Genomic DNA, 24,831 nt, shown 5'->3' with positions numbered 1-24,831 from the left:
TGGCATTTCTAACGTGGCTTCTAGTTAAAATGTAGGAAAATAAGAAAACATTACTACTTTTCCTTTAATGAGAGCAAAACAAACAAGCAAAGAAATAAACAAACAGGACATTATGACTTAGCAGGACAATCAAAGGTGGTGTGATTTAGCGAAAAGTGAGAAGTAAAATTTGGGGCCTTAGATTCTTCTAGAACTATCCAACTCTTAACAAAGTAATAATGCATGCTGTAAGAAGCACGGGAGACATATGTTTAATCCTGGCCTGCACACTGTGAGGCCAACCACATACCCCAGGTCATACTTGAAAACTTAGAGGTAGGAGGTCATGCTGTTTTAGAACCAACCAGAACGGTGGAAGAGTGGTGAGAGAACCCCAGACAAAGTGCCAGGAGCTTGGCCATAGCTGATGGTGTGTTCTTAGGTAATCTTGAGGCCTCAGTTTCCCCACCAGTAAACTGGGATGGTAAAAATAGGGTATTATCACATTTCTTTTCCAAATAAGTCCTCTGGAAGGTTAGGATTGGGAATGGGTCAGCATGGGGGTTATTTTATCCATAGTGTGATTTGATAATATGACATGTTTTATGTGACTGAGAGACACATCCCAGCAAAATCTTGACTTGGGGGGACAGTAAGACACACATACACACTCACCGTGGCGTACAAGGCGGAATAAATGCTCAGGGCAGCGTGTTTGGAGGGGAAGGACCTCCGAGCCTTGTCAATCACTTCCAGGTCCCCGGTGCAGATGTTGCCATTGTTGATGAACTGGTGGTGTGCCCGGCAGTCTGTGCTGGTATAGTTTGGCTGGCACACTGTCAGGAAGTATGGTGTTAGGTGACCAGTGACCACTTGCCCGGCGTTTACAAAAATGTCAGTAGCAAAAAGTCCAAAGGCAAATACCCCTACAAGGAGATGTGAAAGAAATCAGAGTGGTTGGTTTTTTTGTTTGTTTGTTTGTTTGTTTGTTTGTTTTTTCCCCAGAGAAGAAGCCATTGGGAGAATTCAGGGATGACATCTTCAAAAATATTTTAAGAGTCAAATTGTCCCCTCATCTTTATTCTTCCAGAGAGTGAAGCCTGCCTCCTGAACAACCAGTTTTCAAATCTTGCCAGGCCTCTACTGCTAGCATTTTATTGCTTTGTGTGAGAACTTTAGCAGCAGCATATTCCCACGGAAGGAGCTGGAAGTCTGGAGTCCCATGGAGCTGGGCTTTCAGCTCACAGAATGAGCAGTGTAACTTCTTTGAAGCTCAGTGCCCTTGGGTGAGCACGAAAGGTGGGTAGTTTCGGAGGCTGGCATGAGACATGCGCAGAATACCCAGCTCGCTGTCTGGGGTTCGTTTTGCTTTTGAGACAGGGTCTCAGAAACTCCAGGGCAGTCTCAAACTCCCTATGTAGCCCAGGATGATCTTGCGATGCCTGGCCTTCCTGCTGTCACCTCCCGAGGGCTGGCATTCCGGAAGGATGCCACCCTGGCTGGTTTATGCAGTGCTGGGCCTTTGGGTATGATAGACAAGCACTTTACAAACTGAGCTGCGTCTCCAGCCTTGTGGTATCTTAAGGAATCCTCTTCCTATGGAACATGCATTCATGAGGGCGGCAGAGAGAGATGGCTCAGCCATTAAAGGAGAGATTCACAACCAAAGATATAAAATAAGATGTATTCACCTTGGTTTTTTAAGGATGCAAATAAGCAGTTATCTATATCACCACAGTACATGACAATGAATAAGAATTTTTACAAAGTTTCCCCCCAAAAGAGATACAAACAAACAAAAAGATTATTAAAAAAAATATCAATGCATTGTTTCATGTGATGTGGGAAATAGTAAATGAGAAAATAGGAGAGGGTTTAAAGGTAACCGTTGTTAGTGGTACCAGTTTCTTACTGCTGCTACAACAAACTGCTGTAAACACCACAGCTTAAAACAATACAAACCTATATCTTCACCAATTTATGGAAGCTGGAAGCCCAAAGTCGTTTTTTTTGTTGTTGTTGTTTTTTTGTTTTTTGTTTTTTGTTTTTTTAAGCAAGGAAAGCTCAAAGTATTGTCTGGGCTGTGTTTCTCAAACTTACTTCTTTCCTCTCCAGCACGGAGGAGTAGCCACCTTTCCATCACTCACCTTATCCCACTGTTCTACTGACTCTGACTTCCTCATCTGTCTCATAAAAACACTTCTTGTGATTGCTTTGCTCCACCAGGACAAACCAGCACAACTCTCTGATTTTGAGATCACTAATGCAAACACACCTTCAGGTCCCCCTTTCACAAAAGGAACAAGTTCACTGTTTCCAGAGTCGTCTTTTGGGATACATGCACATGTGTGTGTGTTTGTGTGTGCGTGAGTGTATGTGCATGTGTGTATATATGCATGTGAGTATGTGTGTGCATGAATGTGTGTGTTTATGTGTATGTGCATGTATGTATATGCATGTACATATGTGTGTGTGTTTATTCTGACTATTGTTTAGCTGGGAAGCCTGGGCATTCTACCTCTAGATTTTAATCTGATCTCTGGTAAATTCCTCAGCTTTAGCCTCAATAAGCTTGACCACAGATAAGCAGAATTCTTTGTTGTTGTTGTTGTTATAAACAAATTTTAACTGACATATAAAAGCAGCAAATTATGCATACTTGTGGGATACCATGTGATATTTTGACACACATATATGGCGTAGAACATTTAAATCATCTGCACCGTGACTCAAGTCATCAAAGCATCATTTGTATGTATTTCCTCAAATATTTGTCATTTGTGGTCAAAATAATCAAATTCTCGTTTCCTAGTGTTTAAAAAGCTATAGTTAATTGCCAGTCTTGCTAGTTACTGGATGGAGAGGAGGTGCAGTGGCTAGGATCACTGGCTGGTCTTGCAGAGAATCTGGGTTCAGTTCCCAGTACCCACATGGTGGCTCAACTCCAGCTCCGGGGAATCTGATGCCTCCATGTATGTAATGCACTAACATACATACAGGCAAAACCACACTGAAATAAATTAAACAAATCTTTAAAAGGTTGGCACTTACCCTATCACCACAACCAGCTTTACTTTTCGTACTCATTAAACAACCTCGCTCCATCCCTTCCTCTGTCGCCATTCAGCCTTGCTGAGATCAACGGTTTTTGGATTCCATTCGTGAATCAGATTCTAAAGTACTTAGTCTTTCTATGACTCTTTCCGGTTTCATTTTGATCTGTATTGATTACTATAATTTTCCTTTCTGTGGCTTTGTAAGAACATGCTTTATCACAACGAGAACTGGCATTTTTTAATAGCTGCAGCCGACTCACGCTTAGGGGCTCTGACCTGGGAGAGCCAGGCATCCATTGATCACGCCTGGCAGTATTCACCCCCAGGCTCTAGAAATCTGAGTGGCTGGAAATTTTTTTTTTTTTTACATCTTCAAGTATGGTTCTTAAAGACCAGGTCTGTGGCTTGTTCAAGGGGGTAATAAGTCTGTCTGGATAATCTTTTCCAGGAAACAAGGGTTATTTATGATTTGGAAATAGAAAAGAGGCAGCATTTTCCTCTGGCATTTTATTTACCAGGAGTGCCTTCAGTGAGGGCAGCGGTAGGTTTTTGGAGAAGGAGGGTTCCTAGGCTTTACAGGGTGAGTGTGTGAAGAGCTGGCGCCAGGCTCACAGTGGCCTCTGCACACGCTGCCCGCTACCATGCTTTGTCCTGCTTCCCCATCTTTTCTCTGCCTAAGTCGGGCTTTTCCTGCTGGCTCAACAGCACCAACTCTCCTCACATTTCATTTTGATGTGTTGGATCCAGATGCAAAGGGCATTCATTGCCCACACCAGGGGTCCCACCCTCCTCTGGCCCTTGCCATGCCAAAAAAGGGCTGGAGAACCTACAGTGGTGACTCATAGGCCGACTCATAGAAGTCGGACCACACTGTGTTTTTGTAAAAGACTCCAGCTATTCCTTTGTTACTCCTTGAGATTATTTTTACGATTCCCAGACGCTAAAAATAGCTGTTTTATTTTTAGAGCTTGGTGAAAATACACTGAATGGTCTCGTCTAATGGAAGGTATGATATTGAGAAGGTGTTTTAAAAACATCTATGCAGGGTAGCTTGATGCCTAAAATTATTTAAGTGAGATCGTAGTTTTGAAAAGTTAGACACATTTTCTTACGCTTTTCTATTAGCCCACACCCATTATGTGTAATAATAGGCTCAGTATGACCGGTTCATTATGTAGATAGCATATTTTGATCAGATTCACCCTTTGGTACCCTCCCTTGATGCCCTGCTCTTCCCACTTACTCCCCTCCTCCTATCTACTAATCTCCCTTCTACTCTTATAACTGTGTGTGTGTGTGTGTGTGTGTGTGTGTGTGTGTGTGTGTGTGTGTGTTCCCTTGACTTTATCATTAAGGCTGCTTACAGTGTTTAGGAGGTTTCTTTGCAGGAGTGTGGACACCTACTTGTAATTATACCTCTGGAGAAAATGTCTTTCCCTTTTCCAATTTAATCATCTCTGTAGCTACCGCTGGCTACTTAAAAAAATGGTTTCTCACTCTCTTACTTTGTCTCTGCACTCCTGCACTTCTCTCTTGCCCTTTCTCTAAGGGTGCCCTCTCTCCATCCCTCCCTCTTTCCTTCCTTCCTTCCCTTCCCTCCCCTCCCCATTCCCCTCTCCTGTCCTCCTGTGGCGTCCTTTCCTCTTCCCTCAAAAGCTTCTCTGACCAAAGATGACACCATCACTAATATGAAGAATAAACACAGTTGTTTAGAAGACAATCTGGCTGACACATCATGCTCATTTAGCAAAAACTAAAAGCAGTAGTTTTCCCTTGGTAGCCTATGATCTCCTCAGCCGTGTGCTTTTGATATTTACAGTATTATCCCAATGGTGTCTTATGTAGCAGGCCTCAAATGCCATCAGAAAGTGGATGATCACCCCTGTAACAGACTTGCCACTGAACCAGAAGGAACATCTTGTCTAGCCAGTTGGTAGTGTCTCATGATGTGTCTACAGTTGAGTAAGGCTGTTGACCATAATTCCCCCAGCAGTCTGCATGGTACCTTTTGGTACTGTGGGGAGAGGCCAACAGAGAGGAAGTTTCCAGTTCAATCTCAGCCTGATGTCCTATGACTACAGTGTGTGGTATCTTCAGCCACAGTCTTACTATATAGTATGGGTGACCAATAGCAGTGTCAATAGACTATATTGATTTGAGGAGCTCGGGACCTTTATCACCAACAACCTGTAGGGAGGTAGTCAAGCCCTGCCACTATGATTTTTATTTAATAATAGAAGTTTTCTAGGACCAGTTTGATCATCCCGTGCAGACAGGGTACCTCTGTTGAATCTCTTTTTATTTTTCAATTAGTTTACTGACGCTAGATTTCCTTTTTTTTTTTTTTGCCACGCTTTGATCTCACAATTCTCCCCCTTGATTCTCTAAGACTTTGATAGTGTTTCTTGCTTCAGGAGCCTGAGGTTTCTTTTTAAGGGTGAATTTATGACAGACAGAAAATCTAAACATAACAGTTTAGATTTATAAGAATCGAATGCTCGAGGTGTTGACTGTTGCCCTGTTCATTTCAAATGCTGAAAAGGATTTGGACATGGAGAAGGAGCTGACTGAGTTTCTAAACCAGCCACAAAGCAGAGGTGGGTGCAGATGGTCACACAAGGAGACGAGCGGAGCTGTGTGTGTCTCCATGCAGAAGTGAGACGGATGATCTGATACTTCTTCTTTATGTACATGTCCTCAGCAGCTGGGCAGCGGAAATCTCAAGGTTAGCGGTTTAGAAATTCAGACGGAAGTGTCTCACAGGCCTTTCAGGACACAGCTCTGGGACTCTGGAGAGTTCTCGGAGAAGCCTCACTTGCAGGTTGGTATCAGAACAACAAGGTGCCCACATGAGCCATGGGTAAAGGAGCATCTGGAGGTCATGTGGGTGGAGGGGCTTGAGAGGAGATAAAGGGGCTGGCACCTGTGGGTGTCCGTAGTCCCTGTCGTGGTGTCCCCATGTGCTACCTAGGGGAGCCAGAGCTCGGCTTTTGTCTGTGGCCTGAAAGAACCTAACTGACAAATGCTGGGCTAAAAGAGGACCAAAATGAAGCTGTTAAAAGCCCTCTTATTTTATTCTTGTGTGTTTACCTTGACTATAACTCACACAGCAGTTCACCAGGAAGCCCAGACCCAAGCGGCAGAGTGCTTGCTGGTCAGCAGGGCTCAGCACGGTGAGGGACAGAGGGGCTGTATTTCTTTCCACCCAAAAGAGCCTGGGACCTTAGGAGCAGCCTCCAAATCGAGGACCAAATTGTTCTGAGCTAAATTATAAATGTTGTCCTTTCCAGTTAAAGTTGAGGCAAATGCCAGCCTCTGATGGATCATCTCTTAGTTATTCACTAAAATATACATGAGGTCTGGAATCACAAGGAAATTCATAACAGCACCAAGAGCCACGACTGATGAAGGAGCCTCGAGAGAGTCTCTGTAAGGGGTTTTCACCACAAATAACCTAGACAGGGAGTGGGTTAAACATCCCGTTTTTCCTTTCCTTCTCTTTTCTCTCCCTCATTCTCTGTTTCCGCCCCTTCTCTCTCCTCTCTCTCTCTCTCTCTCTCTCTCTCTCTCTCTCTCTCTGTGTGTGTGTGTGTGTGTGTGTGTGTGTGTGAGAGAGAGAGAGAGAGAGAGAGAGAGAGAATTTTACTTACACACAATATGAAGTTTACCATATACAAAACTCAAATTCTCAAAAGTGAGAGAGCAGTAGGAAAGCTAGATAAACTTCCTCTTTGCCTTACTACCTTGACTTAGATCTGGGCAACAGTTTAGACCGTTCAGAATATGTGTCTTCTTTCACCCATCAGACGAAATTAGTTTTGGTTCACCGGCTGCCTATCCCCTGCCCTCTCGAAATGTATTTAGGGGCACTCTGATATCAACCAGGCAGGGAGCGGCTAGGACTTAAGGCAACAACGGCAACTTGTGTCAGAGGAGCAGAGCTGTGCACATCTGTGGAATACAGAGAACTTGGCAGTGAGGGAGGAAAGCACTGCAGTCTGCTGCGGCTAAGGGGATCTCACAGAAAGCCTTCCACCTAGGGTTTGGACTTGGAGATGTCCCTCAAGTTGTGTCTCAGAAGGACCACGAGCAAATCCCACTTCTATCTGTTGTGCAACCCTCAGTGTATGTATAGGCTTTATTCCAGCTAGGAACGAGCAGGCAAAAGTGAGCCATCATATATCATGTGAAGTCTTGGGAAAATACTTCTGCTTTAGTCTGTGATAATATCATTAGGGCTATCTTCAAAGTTCTTGCCCCAGTAGGAATTTTGCATCTGTACATTTATTCCAATAGTGCCCAGATCTCCCACTCCAATAATACAGCATATATGCTTTTTTCTTATGTATTTATTTATTTTTTACTTCAAATGTGTGCCTGTTTGCCTGCATATATGTATGTATACGATGTGAAACATGGTGCCTGTGGAAGAAGCCAGAAGAGGGCACTAGATTGCCTAGAACTGGACTTATGAATGGTTGTGAGCTACCATGTGAGTGTTGGGAGCCAAACCAGGCTCTTTTTGCAAGAGCAGCAAATGCCGTTAACAGCTCAACACATAAACTTTACTCTTGCATCAAAAGGGGGGGGGGGGAAGACACAGAAAATACTACTGTAGTCGATCTATTACACATTCAGTAGATAGCTGTAGAACTAAGTGAGTGATAACACTAAGGGAAAATGACTAACAGGTGAAGCATTTGAATGTGCATAGAGATTGCTCGTAGTTTCTAACCACGTTGGTGCCTCTCATCTCTGATAACGTGCTGACATCAAAGCACTGGAGGCACTGGTTGTAGTACTCATATGTGCTCCTTACATGGACCACAGATCCAGCCTAGTGTTGGACTCCTAGGAAATGAAGAGAATACCTGGAAATTAGACCTTAGTGTCTTAGCGGGAATCAGACTTTTTTTTTCAGTGTAAAAGATCAGTTCCAGGGTCTTGTACATGCCGGACAAGCACTGTGCCTCTCATACAGTCACGTCCTGTCAGGATGGCCTTTAGTTTGGGTGCAATTAAGATGGGGAGGAAAATTCTTAAATTGGAGTATGATGGTCCACCAAAGGAAACACTGCTTATTAGAGAATTCTCGGATGCACATGGAATCTAGGAGTTACGATGAACCTGGAAAACGGGCGCAGTTATACTTATGTGTGCGTTTTAGAGGAAAATATCCTCATTTCCAATTGTGCTGTCCCTTCAGACATTAGCACACAGGCACACGAAAGCACTGATCTGACACATTTTCTAACAGAGAAAATGTTACACAGCTTCTCAACAAAGGATAGTGAAAAAGAGGTGAGGGCGTCTGGAGTTAAGTTGGTGACATTATTCTCTGCTTCTCTGTTGACACGGGGGGAGGGAGGGCTGGAGAGGTGGCTCCTCTTGCAGAGGATCCAGGCTTGGTTCCTGGCACCCTTATGGCCATTCCAACTGCCTATAGCCCAAATTCCAGGAGATCTGACATGATCTCCTGGCTTCAGTGGGCACTGGGCACACACATGGTGCATAGACATATGTGCAGGCAGCATTCCCATACATGAACAATGCAATTAAAGCTGAGGACTTGATTATTCCTTAAAAGGGGTTAAGAGATAGATGATGTTTCTATCATGCATGGTCCCGTTTGATTTTTGGAAAGCAACTGTTGCCGCCTATATTTGTCACACACATGCTTCAGCATGGGCTCCTTCTCAATTTATTATAACACAATTGAAAGAAGATTGTCCCTTCGTCACCATGCACCAAGATAATGCATGGAGTGAGTAATTAAAGGACCAGGGCTCAGTAGGTAACACGTTTGCCGTAGAAGTGTGAGGAAGGAACTGAGTTCCCATCCACAGGATCCACATCAAGCCAGGTGTAGTGCTGTCTGTCTGCTTTCCCACTGGTGCCCTAGCAAGGTGGGCCCACAGGTGGGAGAGTTCCTGAGAAGCCACAGGCGAGCTCATCTGCCACAGGTACCAGCAAATGACAAACTGTCTCAAACAAGGTGGAAAGAACAACCAACGCCTGGTTGTTCTACGACTTCCATACTCATGCCACACATGCATGTGTCCCCCAAATAAAACACTTAAAAACATTGCAATATTAAGAATGCTTGAGTATTTTCTTGTTTTAGAGGATAACCTGGTGACTGGAAAGTGCCTTGGTGGTAGAGCACTTGTCTACCGTGGTCAGGGCCTTGGGCTCAGACCCCTACATTGCTCCAGCCTAAACTAAACCACAATGCCAAGCATTGTGAATGCTTTTGAGGTCGTTCTTCTTCCGTGGTGCTTATAAAGCAGGAACTCTTTTATCTTCACACCAGTTTCTACCCTCTGTCTACGGTGCAGTGACGATGGATGGTCATTCTCCACACAGGCTGCACAACAGACGTTCACATTGGCCATCTTTGCCACAGTGGCAAGAGAATCCCTTCAAGAAACTTCTATATTCAGTGCCTGAAACTACATTTTGCCTCAACCACTAACCCTTAATTCTGGGTCCCATCATCTCTCAGGTCAGCATCATCGGCCAGTCAGTGTTTTCTCAATTCAGCAGCCTTTGCCAGGAAACGGCAGCAACCTGCTTCCTCCTTAGCATGCCTTATCAAATTGCAAATTCTCCCTTTTCTTCCCCTCCCTCTCTCATTTCTTTTCCTCTCATACCCTCCCATCCTGTCCTCTCTCCCAACAAGGTCAGAGGTCAATATTCTTAGTCACAGTTAGGCTACAGTGGCTGGGATGCCAGGCACACGACACTGCATGCACTTTTTCACGTATGTGAAAGGGATCTGAACTGGGGTCATCTTGCTTGCACCACAAACACTTTATCACCTGCCCAGTCCAAGACTCCCAACTCTGAATCATAATTTTCTAATCTTAATTTTTCATTTGTTTAAAATATATTTGTTATAGGCATTGAGCTAAAACCGTTCTTCAGTGTGCGCGTGCGTGCTGCACACAAGCTAACAAGGACCCCTCAAATCTTCATTCATCTGGAGCATGCCAGAAAGCTTGTGGGGCCCCTGTTGAATGCGGACCTTTTCATTCTGTCTCCCTGAATTTTGTTTCACAGACAACAAGTCTCTTTTTCTGACTGTTGTTCCTTGTATAACACAAGAGACAGCTGCTGCTCAACTCACCTTCATTAAACATTGTACTTGACAAGGAGGCCTCCATTAGACCAGAAAAGACTGGCATGGGTAGCTGATTTCAGAGCTGTAGAGAACCCTTTCCTCTGCCAATGGTGGACAAACACTGAATACTGGGCAGGTTTGTTTTGTGGCTCAGTTTTAATCCTAAGAGTTGATTTTATTTAAATACGTTATTCTGAACTTCAGACATTTTTCTGAAAAGTTAATGTAAAAAATTTAAATTATATTGTGCACAACAGTGGGGTTCAGTGTGATGTTTCCATATAAGCACACAGCATGCACTGTACAAATTGAATGAACCTTTTCTATCTCTCACACTTCTTCCAAATCCCAAATAAATATTATTCTATTTCCTGGCCAATATTCTTTAGTGAGGGGAGGGCGGGGGCTAGTTTGTTTCACTTAATATAATGACCTCTATATCTATCCATTTTCTTAAAAAGACAATATTTTGTCTTCTTTGTGGCCAAATGAGAGTACACTGTAAGCCACATACACGGACCTGATTGACATACCTCTTTGGCCATTCTCCCATTTGTCTGAATTATCCTGTAATTCTTTATAAGATTTATTGAATTCCTTCATCTCTTTGGATGTATTTTCCTATCATTCTTTACAGGATTTATTTAATTCCTTCATCTGTTTGAGTGTATTTTCCTGTGTCTCTTTGAATAATTTATATTCCTCTTTCAAAGCTTCTATCATTTTCATCACCTCAGATTTAAAGGCCTCGCTGTGGTAAGATCACTGGTTTCTGGTGTTGTTATACAGCCCTGCATTCTGGTGCTTTTTTTCCTGCACTGTCCTGTAGGCATCTGGTGGTCTCTGGTGTTAGCAGGCTTAGAGATTGCTCCAATGAGGTCACTGCCTATGTCCCGCATTGGCTAGCATGTTGGTAGCAAATAGAGAGAACTCCAAGCCAAAGGTTGTTTGCTAGGGCTCCCCAGAAGCCTCCTCAGGATGTTGGACAGTGGATGTTTTAGAGCCTGCACCCAGCTCAGCTCAGCTGGATTCCCTGACTGTATCCCAGTTGAGTCAGGCAGGAGAGGAGTGGGATGATAGATTTCCAAGCCCAAAGTTACTCAGATGCCCTACAGTGGTTTTCAAGATAGCAGGGCTCTGTCTATCTTCTCTGTGTTCCATATGGGCTAGGGCAGTAAGCAGCTGGGGGGGCGGGGGACAGCTGTGAGAGATTCAAATTTGTACTTTTTTTTTTTTTTTTTGCCCCACAGACCTGTTGAGATGGCAGCAAATGTGAGCCTTGGTCTGTGCCAGACTCAGCTCTCTCTCTCTCTGCTCTGTATATGGGCCAGGCTGGTAAACAGCTGGGGGCTGAGGGGAACTAGAGCCTAAAGCTGCTTGGGTGTTCTACAGGCCTTGAGATGACAGGGCTCTCTTTATCTTCTCTGTGCCCCAGTGGGGCTAGGCTGATAAGCTGCTGGCCAGTGGAGAGAGATTAGAGTTCAAAGCTGCTCACGGAATGGCAGCTAATGTGGGGTGTGGACTGTGCAGGTCTCTGCTCAGCCTGTTTTGTGTCTTAGCTGTGTCAGAGCCGTATATCTCAGGAGGGTTAGTGGAGATAGAGCTAGGCCCAGAGCTGTTCACAGGAGGGCAGCTAATGCGGACTGTGGCCCATGCAGTTCTCAGCTCAGCCTGTTTGCCTTGTGTCTTAGTTGCCTCAGAACAGTATGTCTCAGGTGGGTGGGTAGAGACAGACCCAGGATTGAAGTTGATCAAATTCCTTAGGGAATGTGACCTTGTCTACATTCAATGAGAATCTTCTCACAGTGCACACACCTACACACAGATAAAGAGACCCACAAACATAGGGCTTTTAAAAAGATTTTCTTTTTCATTGAAAAGCTTGTGCATACAAAAGGGAACAAGCAGCAGAATAAAAAGATAAACTTGGAGTGGTAAAATATTGACAAAGCTTATGCCTGCTAACAGAATGAATAATCTTTAAAATAAGTTTTCCTACAATCAATTATAAAAATCTCCTAATAACTCAATTTAAAAATGGGCTAAGAATTGGAATAAGGATATCATCAAATTCTTACTAATTTATGACTGCTCAATGTTACTGCCATCAAGACCTAAAAAGGAAATTAGAAGCAACAAAGAAAGCACAGCTGAGGCAATCCTACAGTTGGAAAACACAGGGAAGAGAACAGGAATGATGGACACAAGCCACACCAGCTGAATACAAGGGATGGAAGAGAGAATCTCAAGTGTGGAAGATTGAACTTATCCATATATCAATCAAAGAAAATGTTAAAACTAAAATTTTCCTGATGCAAACAACCCAAGATATCTGGGACACCATAAAAATACCAAATCTAAAAATAGAAGGAATAGAAGACAGAGAAGACTCTAAGCTCCAAGGCCCAGGAAGCTATTTCAACAAAATCATAGAAGAAAACTTCCCCAACCTCAAGAAAGAAATACCCATAAACATACAAGGAGCCTACAGAACTCCAAATAGATTCAACTAGAAAAGAAAATCCTCCCCCCACAATAATTAAAACATTAAATGTAAAGAACAAAGAAAGAATATCAAAAGCTGCAAGAGAAAAAGGTCAAGTCGCATATAAAGGCAAACCCATCAGAATTACACCTGACTTCTCAGCAGAGACAACGAAAGCTAGAAGGGCCTGGACAGAAGTCATGTAAACATTAAGAGACCACAGATGCCAACCCAAACTACTATACCCAGCAAAATTTCAATCACTATAGATGGAGAAAACAAGATATTCCATGATAAAATCAAGTTTAATCAGTACCTAAAGACAAATCCAGCCCTACAGAAGGTACTAGAAGGAAAACTCCAACCAAGAAGGCTAACTACACCCAGGAAAATGCAGGAAATAAGTAACTCCACATCCACAAATCCAAAACACAGAAACACACAGACTCTACCACAACCAACATCAAGATAAAAGGAACTAACAACCACTGGTCATTAATGTGTCTTAATATCAATGGCCTCAACTCCCCAGTAAAAAGACAGAGGCTGACACAGTGGATGCAAAAACAGAATCCATCATTTCGCTGCATACAAGAAACACACCTCAGCAATAAAGATAGACATAAACTGTATTCCAAGCAAATGGACCCAAGAAATAAGCTGGAGTAGCCATTCTGGTATCTGATAAAATATACTTTGAACCAAAACTAATCTAAAGATATGGACAAGATCTATGTCAGAGACAGTCCCTGCTCTCCGTACTAGGGGACCCACAGGAGGACTAAGATGCCATTGGCTACATATGTGTAGAGGGCCTAGGACCAGCCCACACATGATCCTTGCTTCAGTCTTCATAAGCCCTCCTGAACCCAGGTTACTTGACTCTGTTGGTCTTCTTGAGAGTCCTTATCCCCTCCAGGTCCTCTTATCCTCCCCTCTCCCCCACTTTTCCACAGGCTCCTTGTGTTCTGCCTAATGTTTGGCTGTGAGTCTTGGCATCTGTTTCAAGTCTGCTAGGCTCCCATCTACAAGCATTAGCAGAGTATTCTTGTTTGTCTGATTGATCAGGAATGTCTACCAGGTTTTTCAGTGGTCTGCTTTAGTAAGGGCCCCTTTCCTGTAGCTGTTTCTTCAGAGCAGGTTGTTTCATTTTCTAATATTGACTTTCTTTCTAGTTGGGCACCTACCAGGATAAAGCCTCATCCTAGCTTCTTTGGATTTTGATTAATGACCCTGGATGCAATGAATATCATGTTGGAGTCGGATAGACTTTCTATCTGTGCAGACCATGCAAGGGTAGTACTCTGGATGTCCAGGGAGCTGTGGTGTAGAGATCAGGCTTTTGAGTCACTAGGATGAGCAAGCTGAAATCTGAGAAGAAACCTGGCTTTGGGGAAAGAACTCATACCACTTCCCATCAACCCCACAGGATGCTGTGGCAAGAAAACCATCTTGAGAAGTGAGCTGCTATCTGAGTTTGGCCCGACATATTCCCATCTCTGAGACTCCGCAGATATAGCCTACATTGGTTAGGGAGATGCTTTGCAGACACAAAGTGTCCCAGCAATGTGACTGTGACTTAAGCTTGCTAGGTAGCCACACTGTGGAAGATAAGTAACATGACAAAAGGGGACAGAGGCCATCACCTTTGATGACAGGAAGCACCCTTCTTTTGTCCTTCCCTTTCACCCTGCTGTTGTCTCCTATTCTTTCACTCTGCTATCATCACCCTCTTTAAATCCATTGTCACCCCTCTCTTCCACCCTGTTGTTGCCTCCCCTTGTCACCCCGCTTGTCTCTAAGTATCTGCTTCTTAGCTCTGCTAGGCACTGTGGATCCACATGCTGATTGGTAAAGAGAAAATCATTGCAAATGTTAGCCAGAGCAGGTAATAATCTTAAAGAAAGTTGATGGAGAATGTGGGTGCAGATAAATCCAGGAAGTATGCCCGGATGCAGACTGAAGCAGAGAGAAAAACGTTTCTACCACGAATCTGAAAACAGGGATGTGAAAGCCTAAAGGCTCAGAGGGCTGCCTCGTTTCCCCAAATCTACCCTTTGCAACTCTGCTTATAGTTTTTTAAACCCGTAGCTGGTGATCTATTGCCTTTCCACTCTCAGATCAACATTACGCAGGCTGGACACACACCAGCCCTGTGGTGATTAAGAGATACAGGACTGATACTCATGGTCCGGCATGATTCATTTCCTAAGCATTGTGTGAACCACTAGGGTCATAATTTAAGCAGTTCCCTGAATACACTTGGCATTATTCTTATAGAAAGCTTTGAACCGACTGTCTATTGACTATGAGGAACAACTCTGTATGTTCAGACGGTACTTTTGTGACTTTGACAAATGTTGTTATGAAATATCTTACATAGCAAAAGTAGCCATCACTTAAAAAACAGTTATTAAAATATAATTGTTTTCTTAAACAATACAGAAGTAGTTTGCACCTAAGCATGATCCTTCCTCCCAGGGGATACTGCTTTGGAAGGCATTTTTGATGGATACTAGTATAAGAGGGGATGGTATGGCAGCTATCTAGTTGGGGGAGGCCAAGGATGACGGGAAATATCCTACAGGTAAGTAGAGGATTCTTTTCTACTCCTGTACAAAAGGAAATCTCTGGCGGTGACAGTTAATTTTATTTGTCATCCTGACACAACCCACAGTCATCTAGAAAGAGAAACCCAAAGGGGGATTGTTCTGATCAGGTTGGACTGTGGACATCTTTGAGGGGGATTGACTTTATTGTACTCATCAACAGAGGAAGACAGCCTGAAAGTCGGTGGTACTATTCTTGGTTTGGTGATCCAGACTGTAGACAAGGAGAGAAATCTAGCTGTGGACTAAGCCTGCATGTGCTCATTTCTCTCAGTTTCTGGCTGTGGGTGTGATGTTATAGCAGCTTCCAATCTTTGCTGCCTTTTCTTTCTTATATTAGAAGTCAAGGACCCGGAGTGAGCTTTCCTAAGATGCTTTTAGTAAGGTCTTTTATAACAGTAAAAGAAGTAAAACTATATTGTGCTGGGTGTGCTACTATAACATTGGCCTGACAAGTCAACCATGCTGAGAGTGAGAAACATTGCTTTATATCCGTTGGGCTCTCTGAAATGCTGTGACTTCACACGAGCTAATGTGCAAAGTGCCAGAGAAAGCACTTCTCTGCTCTATTAGTCTTCTTTGAGCCCAACCTGTAAACACTGCTGCTGGATGGAGTACTCGAAAAGTAGTCTCCTATGACTTTATATCTTTTCTACCAATAACTGGGGAAGCCTATAGAATTCTGGGTTAGGAGTTGGATCGGGTTCATAATGTCTAGACCACTGAGGATGACATTCAAAGGAGAATATTCATCCCTTGCAAGAGCAGAACAACCAAAATCTACCCTCTCCCTCCCGGTGTGACTTCCTGAGTGGCAAGCAGAGGTAGCACCCTAGCACAGCCTTTCCTGCCAACCATAGTTCCCAATTTGGGCATCGGTCTTCCCCCTGTAGTCTTGAACTGCATTCGTGGTTTAGAAACTGCACACATCTCTAGTAGGGAGTTCCAAACATTTTAGCGTCATGGGATCAAGAATCTGAGGTTCCATTTTCTTTTAAAACCTCCTAACATCCAACCTGATTCTCTCTCTCTGATTTCTTCAAGTCTCCTATCTCTGAGTTCTAGAAATATTCCCATCTGTTTTTCAGTGTTGCTCTTGACATTTTTCTTCTACGGTGTAGACTCTGCGGTTCAAAAACAAAGCTGGGTGCCCAGACACCAAGACTTAGCTTTAGGCTTCTTTGCAAGTTAGCTTTTACCAACCAGCATGCAAAGCTAGCCTTGTTTCCTGGCCACCTGTATTGTAGCTGTATTGATGGTTTTGTCTTTTTTTTTTTTAATCAAATCGCTATCAACGCTAGACAATTCTTTTGAGTGACAGCCTTTTCTCTCCATTGAGATTTACATCAGTTGCTCCAAACACCCTATTTCATTTTCCCTTTCAGTTTTTCTGTGTAACATATATCTTCTACAAAACATAATCTAGTTATATATTGTTCAATACTTGCATTTACAAATTTGAATCAACTAGAGAAATTTTATTCTGTTTTGTTGACAAAATGTCTCCCTCAACCTATCAGAACCTAGCATAAATTAGTTTCTTAATAAATTACTAGCTGAAGTTCTCAATAAATTATTAGTTGAAGGTTGAGTGAACATGACTAGCTCCCTTATGTTTAAATTATAAATTGCGTAAGTAGAAATAAAATGATTAAATGAAATCTCTTTCTAGAATAAGTACATTTGAATGACTTTCAAAATTGAGACCAATTTTCTAGTTCTCAAAAGGCTGTCATTAAGCTTGTCACTGAATATCAATTCTTACAGCCATAAAACATGATGACCTTTGAAAGTGCATTTAAAATATTCATGCTTCATTTAGGTCACACTTAATTTATGACAATTAGTGTTACGTTCATTAATTGTTTACCATAGCATTTTCTATTCTGTCCAGTGTTCTTAATTCTTGGACTTGACTGAAATTGCAAAAGACTTGCTTAGTGTTTAATTACATTTTGATTGGAAGTAATAATAGAACAGCTATATGGTCACCAATGAAAAGCCCACGATAAATAGTTTCTGAATGACAGGCTATTTTAGATGTTAACAGAGCCTATTGTTGGCATGCGTGTCATGCTTTCCCAGTAACTCCACAGGAAGAGAGAGTTATTTAGTCTTCTTCCTATATGGCAGGCCCAAACCTTGTTCAATTCACTTTCTACTTATTACTTCACAGTGATGAGCCAAAAAGTAATCATTTAAGAATGCAGTTTTACAAGAATAGCTTTTTGTTCCTGAAGTATGTTTATTTGCTTATATTGGGGGAGGGAAGATATATGGCTTTCTTACTTAAATTTTTGCTACTGGAAAGGAGGCTGGTGTTTCATCATTCCTGAGAGCTTAAGGCTGTAGCTTACTGTTCCTGCAATGTGATGGAATGAGAAAGAAACGGCATGGAGAGGGGAACAGAGAGATGTCACTCGTCTTTTTAAAAACTCTCAAGTCTTTAGTTATTTTTATTTTAAAATTACACATATTCATAATTAAATGAATTAAGATTGCAGAACAGTATACGACAAAATAATTCACTTATTATCCTGCATTCAGAAGTGACAATTGTCAAGTTCATTTTAATCCATTCTTTCTTTTTTATTTTGAGATTATAATGGAATTGTATACTTTCTCTCTTCTTTTCCACCCTCCAAGCCCTCCCTTATGCCTTCTTGTTCTCTTTCAAATCTGTGGTCTCCTTTTTTTTTTTTTTTTTATTAACTGTCACTTGTTCTCATTGTAAGGACACATGAACATAACATAGACTTCTACAATGAATTTTATTTTATTTGAGACAGGATCTTACTGTGTAGCCCAGGCTGGACTTGGACTCTCAATATTCTCACCTCATGCTTATCTGCACTCCTCAGTGCCAGAATTCCAGGTGCTTGTGCTCCTACCGTGCATAGATTCAGCTTTACATTTAGAAATAGAGAAGATTTTTAATGTTTTGCATAACATTTTTTATTATGAATAGTTTCCCTTCATTAACCAGCTTTAATACAATTTTGGAGGCTATAGTGGAGATTATAGCATTATTGTATTTTTCAAAAAATATTTCCTTTTAATTATGTGTATGTGTGTGGGTGTGTGAATGTGAGTGCTGATGCTTGCTGGAGTTGGAGGTGTTGGATCCCCCTAGAGGTGGCTGTAGAGGCTGTCAGGAGCCACCTGATTGACATGCTGGGAACCAAACTTGCGTCCTCTGCAACAGTAGCATGTGCTGTTAGTTGCTGAGTCATTTCCCCAGTCCCATTGCTATTGCCTTGGTATTTTAATTTATATTATGAAAATTTAGTTTACTTCATAAATTTAATCTACATCTCTACTTTCTTAGGCGACACAATTTGACATGAATGGGGTTTAAAAGGGCATTTGTTTCTAAGGTTTTTACATACACTATAAATTATAATTGCAGAAAGGATATATCCATGTATTCCTCCAGAACGCTGCTATTCCTGATCCTTCTAGTATGAAGTATATTTCCTTGAAATAATTTGCTAAGCCATTGGCTTTTTCTGTAACACAAAGCTGATTGTATTTGCTAGGAAATACTATTTATAATGGCTTTGAAAACAATTATATAAACTGCAATGGGAAATCATGCCATTTAGGCTTAATTAGAATAGTCATTTAAAACAGTTGTTATTTTCCAGTGCCAGTTGCAGAGTATGTATTTTGGTGACTACTGGCTTAGAAAAAAGACTACTAAGCTCTTTACAGTAATGTTTCTAATAGAATTTGTTAACTGCCTTATCTTACTTTAATTTTTGTAAAAGGAAATATTTCCATTTAAAAGGTTTTTATTTCAATGAATATACTTTCTTCCTCTTTATAAACAAAATAATCTAGATTCTCAAAAATGAACTTTTCCCATGTAAATAGACCCCTCTACTCTCCTATTTCTGAAAGTGCTATATGAAAAGTCAAAATGGACCTCACAGGCTCTCTCTTCCAAATCACCTTCTTTGTGAACATTGACATCCCAGAACCAAGCTGGACTGGTAACCAGAGTCATCAAAAAGGGAGGCAAATGAAGATGGAGAATTAGCCTTTGTGAAGCTAGTTTTAGGAAAATCTATTATTTAACAAGATTTATCTTCACTCTTCATTTATGAAAAAACAAAGAAACAAAAAATTTAAAAAGCCTTTACAAGCCCTACACTTATTCAAAGTCTATGTCTGAGGCACACTGCTTACACTATGCTGTTCCCATAAAGTCCTGACTCTCCATGGGACAGAAATTATTAGGAGTAACAGGCTTAGGCTATAATAATAATATGTTAAGTGCCTAAAAGAGAGTTGAGGGTGACCACAGTTGAGTTGTGAGGTAACATGTGGAGAAATCTCTCAAGGGGGTAAGAGAATTTTAGTTGCCTATGTCAGTGGTTTTCAGATTTGAACACTGGTCATCAGGCTAAACCCTCAGTGTTTTTGACTGATTAGGTACGGGTGGGTTCCCCAGATCTGCATTGCTCACACGTTTCCAGATTGTGAGAGCCTCCCAGATTTTCTACTTGAGCAAGTGGGCAGATCCTGTCAGAAAACAAGCAAATCCTCTTGTGACACCACAATCATCTATCTGTCTTTTATTGCTGTCCTAATTCAAGTTTTACACATTACCAGCTGGCTATAATATGACGTTGAACTTGAGTTGATTTATTTGAATATCTCTGCCTTATGCTTTTAGCATCAGATTTCTATTATCTTATGATAAATGATAAACTTGTTAGGTCCAAAGGAAACTCCAATTTCCCAAACTCTAAAAAGCAATTCAAATATCTAGAAATGAGCTCACCCTGGACTATAGGAGAGTTTCTGTGAAACTAATTCCCATTCACCAAAAGGAGTCATTTCCCTTACTTCTGACAGAAGGGACATATGGGTCTCCATTGTCATATACCCATGGCTGCATATCAATGCTCCCTCCAATGCTGGCCTCCAAGCTCCCTTAGTATCATTAGTACTTGTTATGTACTTCAAAGTCCCCATGACAGTCTCTTGACCCTTCATTCGCTGCAGCTACTCACCCTCCTTATAACCCCACTGTTCTCACCTTGCTTTCTTTATTTTCTATCCCCTTCTATTCTCCTTTCTCTCAAAGGTAGTCGTGGCTACATTCAGCCTCCTGGCCATGTTCAGTCTACTTTCTGCTTTGGACTCTTTCTGCTGACTCCAACTCTTCTCTCTCTCTCCCTCCCTCCCTCTCACATATCTAGGAGTGGTCATATTGATAGTTTTTTTTTATTATATCTCCGTTGCATACAAAATCCAAATGGAAAAGCGAGTCATCGCTCAACAGGGGAAACTTGATGACCCTCCATTGATCTTGAAACTCTACCCTCACTTCATGCTGTGTCTCAAGTGATAATTTCATGGGCCACAGCATGCTGTGTGGAGGGTTCATCCTGGGAGTTTGGGATCTCCTGGCATCTCTTTATAAGTACTTATATAAGCCACCGAATTCTACATAAGGGACAAACAGTTAAAATTTCTGTTCTTTGGACCGGTAGGGTAAGTCACCGATAGATATGACTTCTCTCTGCAAAGAAACAGTAACAGTGACTCTTAAAGATGTTTGTAGTTAATTATAATATGATAATGTTTTTCATTGAATAGCTTGTTTAGTTACATGCATAGGATGCAAATCAGATGAAGGGACAATACGATCTCGCATAAGTTATATCTCGATTCTGTGTTCTATTAGGCTCTTTATCCGTACACTTCAAACAGTAAAGCACTTAGTGTAATGGTGGATGGGTTGAATGGAATAATGTAATGAACTATCTAGCTCAGTGTTCAGTGGGATAAATTTTTCTTTTCTCCTCTTTTCCCATGATTTGGTAGCTACCTGCATTAATGCATGCATTACCACATTATAATTATTATCCATGGCGCACTGGGCAGTTTTAGGAAGGGCATAGAACATGCCTTCACTATTCCTTGTCATGAACACTAAAGTAAACATTTCTGCTCAAAGTTTGAAAAGTCATTGTTTTCAAGAATCTGATGGGTTAACGGTCTCATATTTTGTTATATTTCCTAAATAACAGATCTACAGGACAGGAAAACTTTGCCAGGAAATTTGATTATTTCATTTTTATCAATGTTCCTATTTGTCCCCTAACTCTTACATAACCCTTGCCCCTTAGGATATGTTAACACCTAATCACTGTTAAAATATATGTCCAGGCAGCAGGTTACCAAGAAGAGACTTGATACCCTATGAGCATATACAGGGGGAGGTAATCCCCCTCAGGAACAGTCATAGAGGAGGGGAATAAGGGGAAAATGGGAGGGAGGAAAGAATAGGAGGATACAAGGGATGGGGTAACCATTGAAATGTAACAAGAATAAATTAATAAAAATAGGAAAAAAATATATGTCCAGGGATAATCTCAGAAAAATACTGAGCAGGGAAAGCAGGGAAAATGGGTTGAAATAACTCCATACAACAATTTAATAAATAGCACCTTACTTCAACGAGCAAATATTTGACTCTGTACAACAATTTATAAATCACATCCTGCTTGAAGGATAAAATATTTGACATGGCACCAGGCTTAGGCTTATCTTTACTCTTAGTGAGACAGTCACAAGCAGCCCCTTGCTTTTAACATTGGTATTGCTGTGACTTGGCTTGTTTGATCAAGCGCATCCATCAGGTTTAGTAAGCTTCCCATATGTGTGGGAGCGAGGTTCCCCAGGCTGTTGTACTTACCTGTGAACCTGATGATCCTTCTAAGCAAGGGGTTCAGGTAGCAGCATTCTCCTGTTAGGATGGTTTTCTCCTCAGCAAGCAGGGATTCCCTTGTTGACTTTATGAAATACATGGATATTTCACCAATAAAAATCTGGAGGGGAAGGAATATTGAAGAAATGTCAAGTAGGAGAACTGTTTGGTTAAAGGTAGAGCAGGGATAGACAACATAATTTCTAAGGAGTTGCAGTCGTCTCTCTAAAAGATAGCATGTTCATGGGGAATTAGCATTTTGTAGTTAATTCTTCAAAAGAGTTGGAGAAACCAATATTTGATCATTTAACATACAACTCAGGGAAAAAATATTGTAAATTCCAAGACCATATTAAATGTAAATTGAAACAATCGTGTGTAATGAAGTCTATGATAAAATTTATTGCAGTATTAAAATTTTAACTCATTTTGGAAGTTGCAACAATGGGGAAGGATTCAGGTAGCTAATGGTCCAAGAAAACTTTTAAAAACATCTCACAGTACATTATAATTTGCATGATAGACACTTATTTGATCATCTTTGCCTGAGGAGTGTTTCTGCTACACTGAAGTGGTTTGGCTGTTACTGCCCACCCCTTGCTTCTTGAGCTAATACCCCTTACATCATTATATCCTTGCATGGCTGGTAAGCTCTTTGATACCAGCATCTACACTGACATTTAAAAATTATCCCCATAGCACTAAGCACAGTAGACTTATGTTTAAAATAAGAAGTCAGCATGGACTAGATTTAGTTATCCCTGGCACTGCTACAACTGAAGATAGAAGTTATCAATAAGGAGTAAAAGTTAAGGATCACCACCGTCCATTAAATACTGAGTGTATGGCGTTAGGGCATGTTGACATGCCCAGAAGATCTGTAGTCTTTCCTCCCCAGAGAGCCAGGAACTTTCTTTAAAGCACACAGAGGCACACGGGGGCACTGAATCTGGGTCAACTAGAATAAATCCTACACTTAATTCTGTTTCTAATTAATCATCAGAAAAATCATAATTTAAAAGTGGTTCTTCTTTGCCTTCATATAAACTGTAATGCTGGAAAAAATTTATCAATGTTTTAGGAATCCCCATGCTTTATAAAATTTTAAATTTTTATGTATTTGTGTGTGTGAATGCTTTCCTGCATATGTATGTGTGTCACACGCATCCCTAGCGCCTGCGGAGGCCAGAAGAGGGCGTGGAGCTGGAACTGGAGGTTAGCATGGTTGTGAGCTAACACGTGTGTGTGCTGGTAATTAAATCCAGGTCCTCTGCAAGAACAAGAAGTGCTCCAAACACTGAGCCATCTCTCCAGCCTTCCTGCCCCTTATACGTTATATCGCTGTCATTATAGAGCATCTGCATACAAATCACATCAAAGAACATGCTTGGAAAACAGACCTTAAAATCCCAAACTTCAAGACCAAGATCCTTTATGTGTTTGTTCCTTCTGGTAAGTGGGGGTGGGGTGGGGTGGGGGTGGTTGTCACCAACTGTCTCAGAGACCTGGCCATACAGGTCAGGCTAGATCGTGTCTGAGCCGTTCTAGAATATGGTACATGATTCTATTTTCACTATCCCCCCCTCCCAAAAAAAAAAAAAATCTCAGACTGTAACATAACAGGAATCTTTCAGTAGTTAAATTATCTGTTTGGCTATTGGTGTTTTCAGTACCAGTTACAGATTCAAATGTTCACTGTTCACTATTCTGTACAAGCAGCTAAGAGGGTAGAACTCTGAAGCAGCTTTTCTTACTTTCAAAGCTGGCCCTGATAATCTTGGGCACGCTACCTGACTATTAAATTTTTTCTCTTCTATTTTTTGAGATTATAATATAATTATATGTTTCCCTTCCTCCCTCCAAATAAACACACACACACACACACACACACACACACACACACACACACACACACGTATTATTGGCTTAAATATATGTAACTGTGTATTGTTAAACCAATAATTCATATAGTTAAGTCAAAATATATGCATGCCTAGGTACACATTGTATAGGTTTATATACATATATAAATGATGTAGAACACTATCTGAATCTTTATATGCACCATAGAAGAAAGTAAAGTTGTTGTTTGATAACAGATAGATAGCATTCCCACTGTAGTCAGCATTACTATTACACTTTGTGATAATAGTGTAAATGATAATAGTGCTGACTAAGTCACTGGAGAGGCAGATTCGAGGATGAGCATAGTACTCAGAAAGTACTAAGAACTGGAAAATCCAATATGGAAGAAAAGGATTTCTCACCTCTAGAAGACCCAGATTTGCATGTCAGTCTTCATCCTTAGTGTAAAATGTACCTCCTACCTAGGAGACTCTGCTAATTCTTATAAATATATAACATGTTTCTCATTAATATACAAATGAAATATATCATATATGCATAAACTTAATCCTGCAAAAGAGAGAAAAATGTGACCTACGTCTTTTTGAGTCTGGCATATTTTGCTTAAAATGATGATCACTAGTTACATCTCTGAAGCCTGGGACCTATATGACAGAAGGAAAGATTCTAACACATTATTTTCTGACTTTAACATGTATATATTGTGTCACGTTCATGTTCACATACATACATAAAGAAATGGAATTTCAAAACGTTAAGAATGTAAAAATTAAAAAAAGAATGCAAAATGTGATACAAAGATAATATTGCCAATAAACATTCAAGCCACGAAGGGGGTATGGAACATAAAAGAGAAAAAAATGGAGCAAGAGTATATTTTAATCAACATATTTATAGTGAAGCTCATTGTTTTGTATGCTCAATAAAAATTAATTAAAAATAAAATGCAGGTTGAATAAAATGCAGATGGTGGCAATGCCTAGAACATA

General features: G+C 41.1%; 1 protein-coding gene across 1 annotated transcript in view; it reads right to left on the bottom strand.

The window, feature by feature from the left end:
- PLPPR1 (phospholipid phosphatase related 1) overlaps nt 1–24,831 on the bottom strand; it is a 260,986-nt gene that overhangs the window by 10,028 nt on the left and 226,127 nt on the right. Inside the window, exons 4-5 of the mRNA XM_084783425.1 lie at nt 21,965–22,097; nt 655–905 (exon numbers count right to left, since the gene is read on the bottom strand). Of these exons, the coding sequence (XP_084639551.1) occupies nt 655–905; nt 21,965–22,097 (384 nt within the window). The remainder of the gene's footprint in view (nt 1–654; nt 906–21,964; nt 22,098–24,831) is intronic.

This window comes from Acomys minous (assembly GCF_964271855.1).
Source record: "Acomys minous genome assembly, chromosome: 1".
NCBI lineage: Eukaryota > Metazoa > Chordata > Mammalia > Rodentia > Muridae > Acomys > Acomys minous.
The sequence above is the reverse complement of the archived record's forward strand: the minus strand, read 5'-3'. Positions and strand labels throughout refer to the sequence as shown.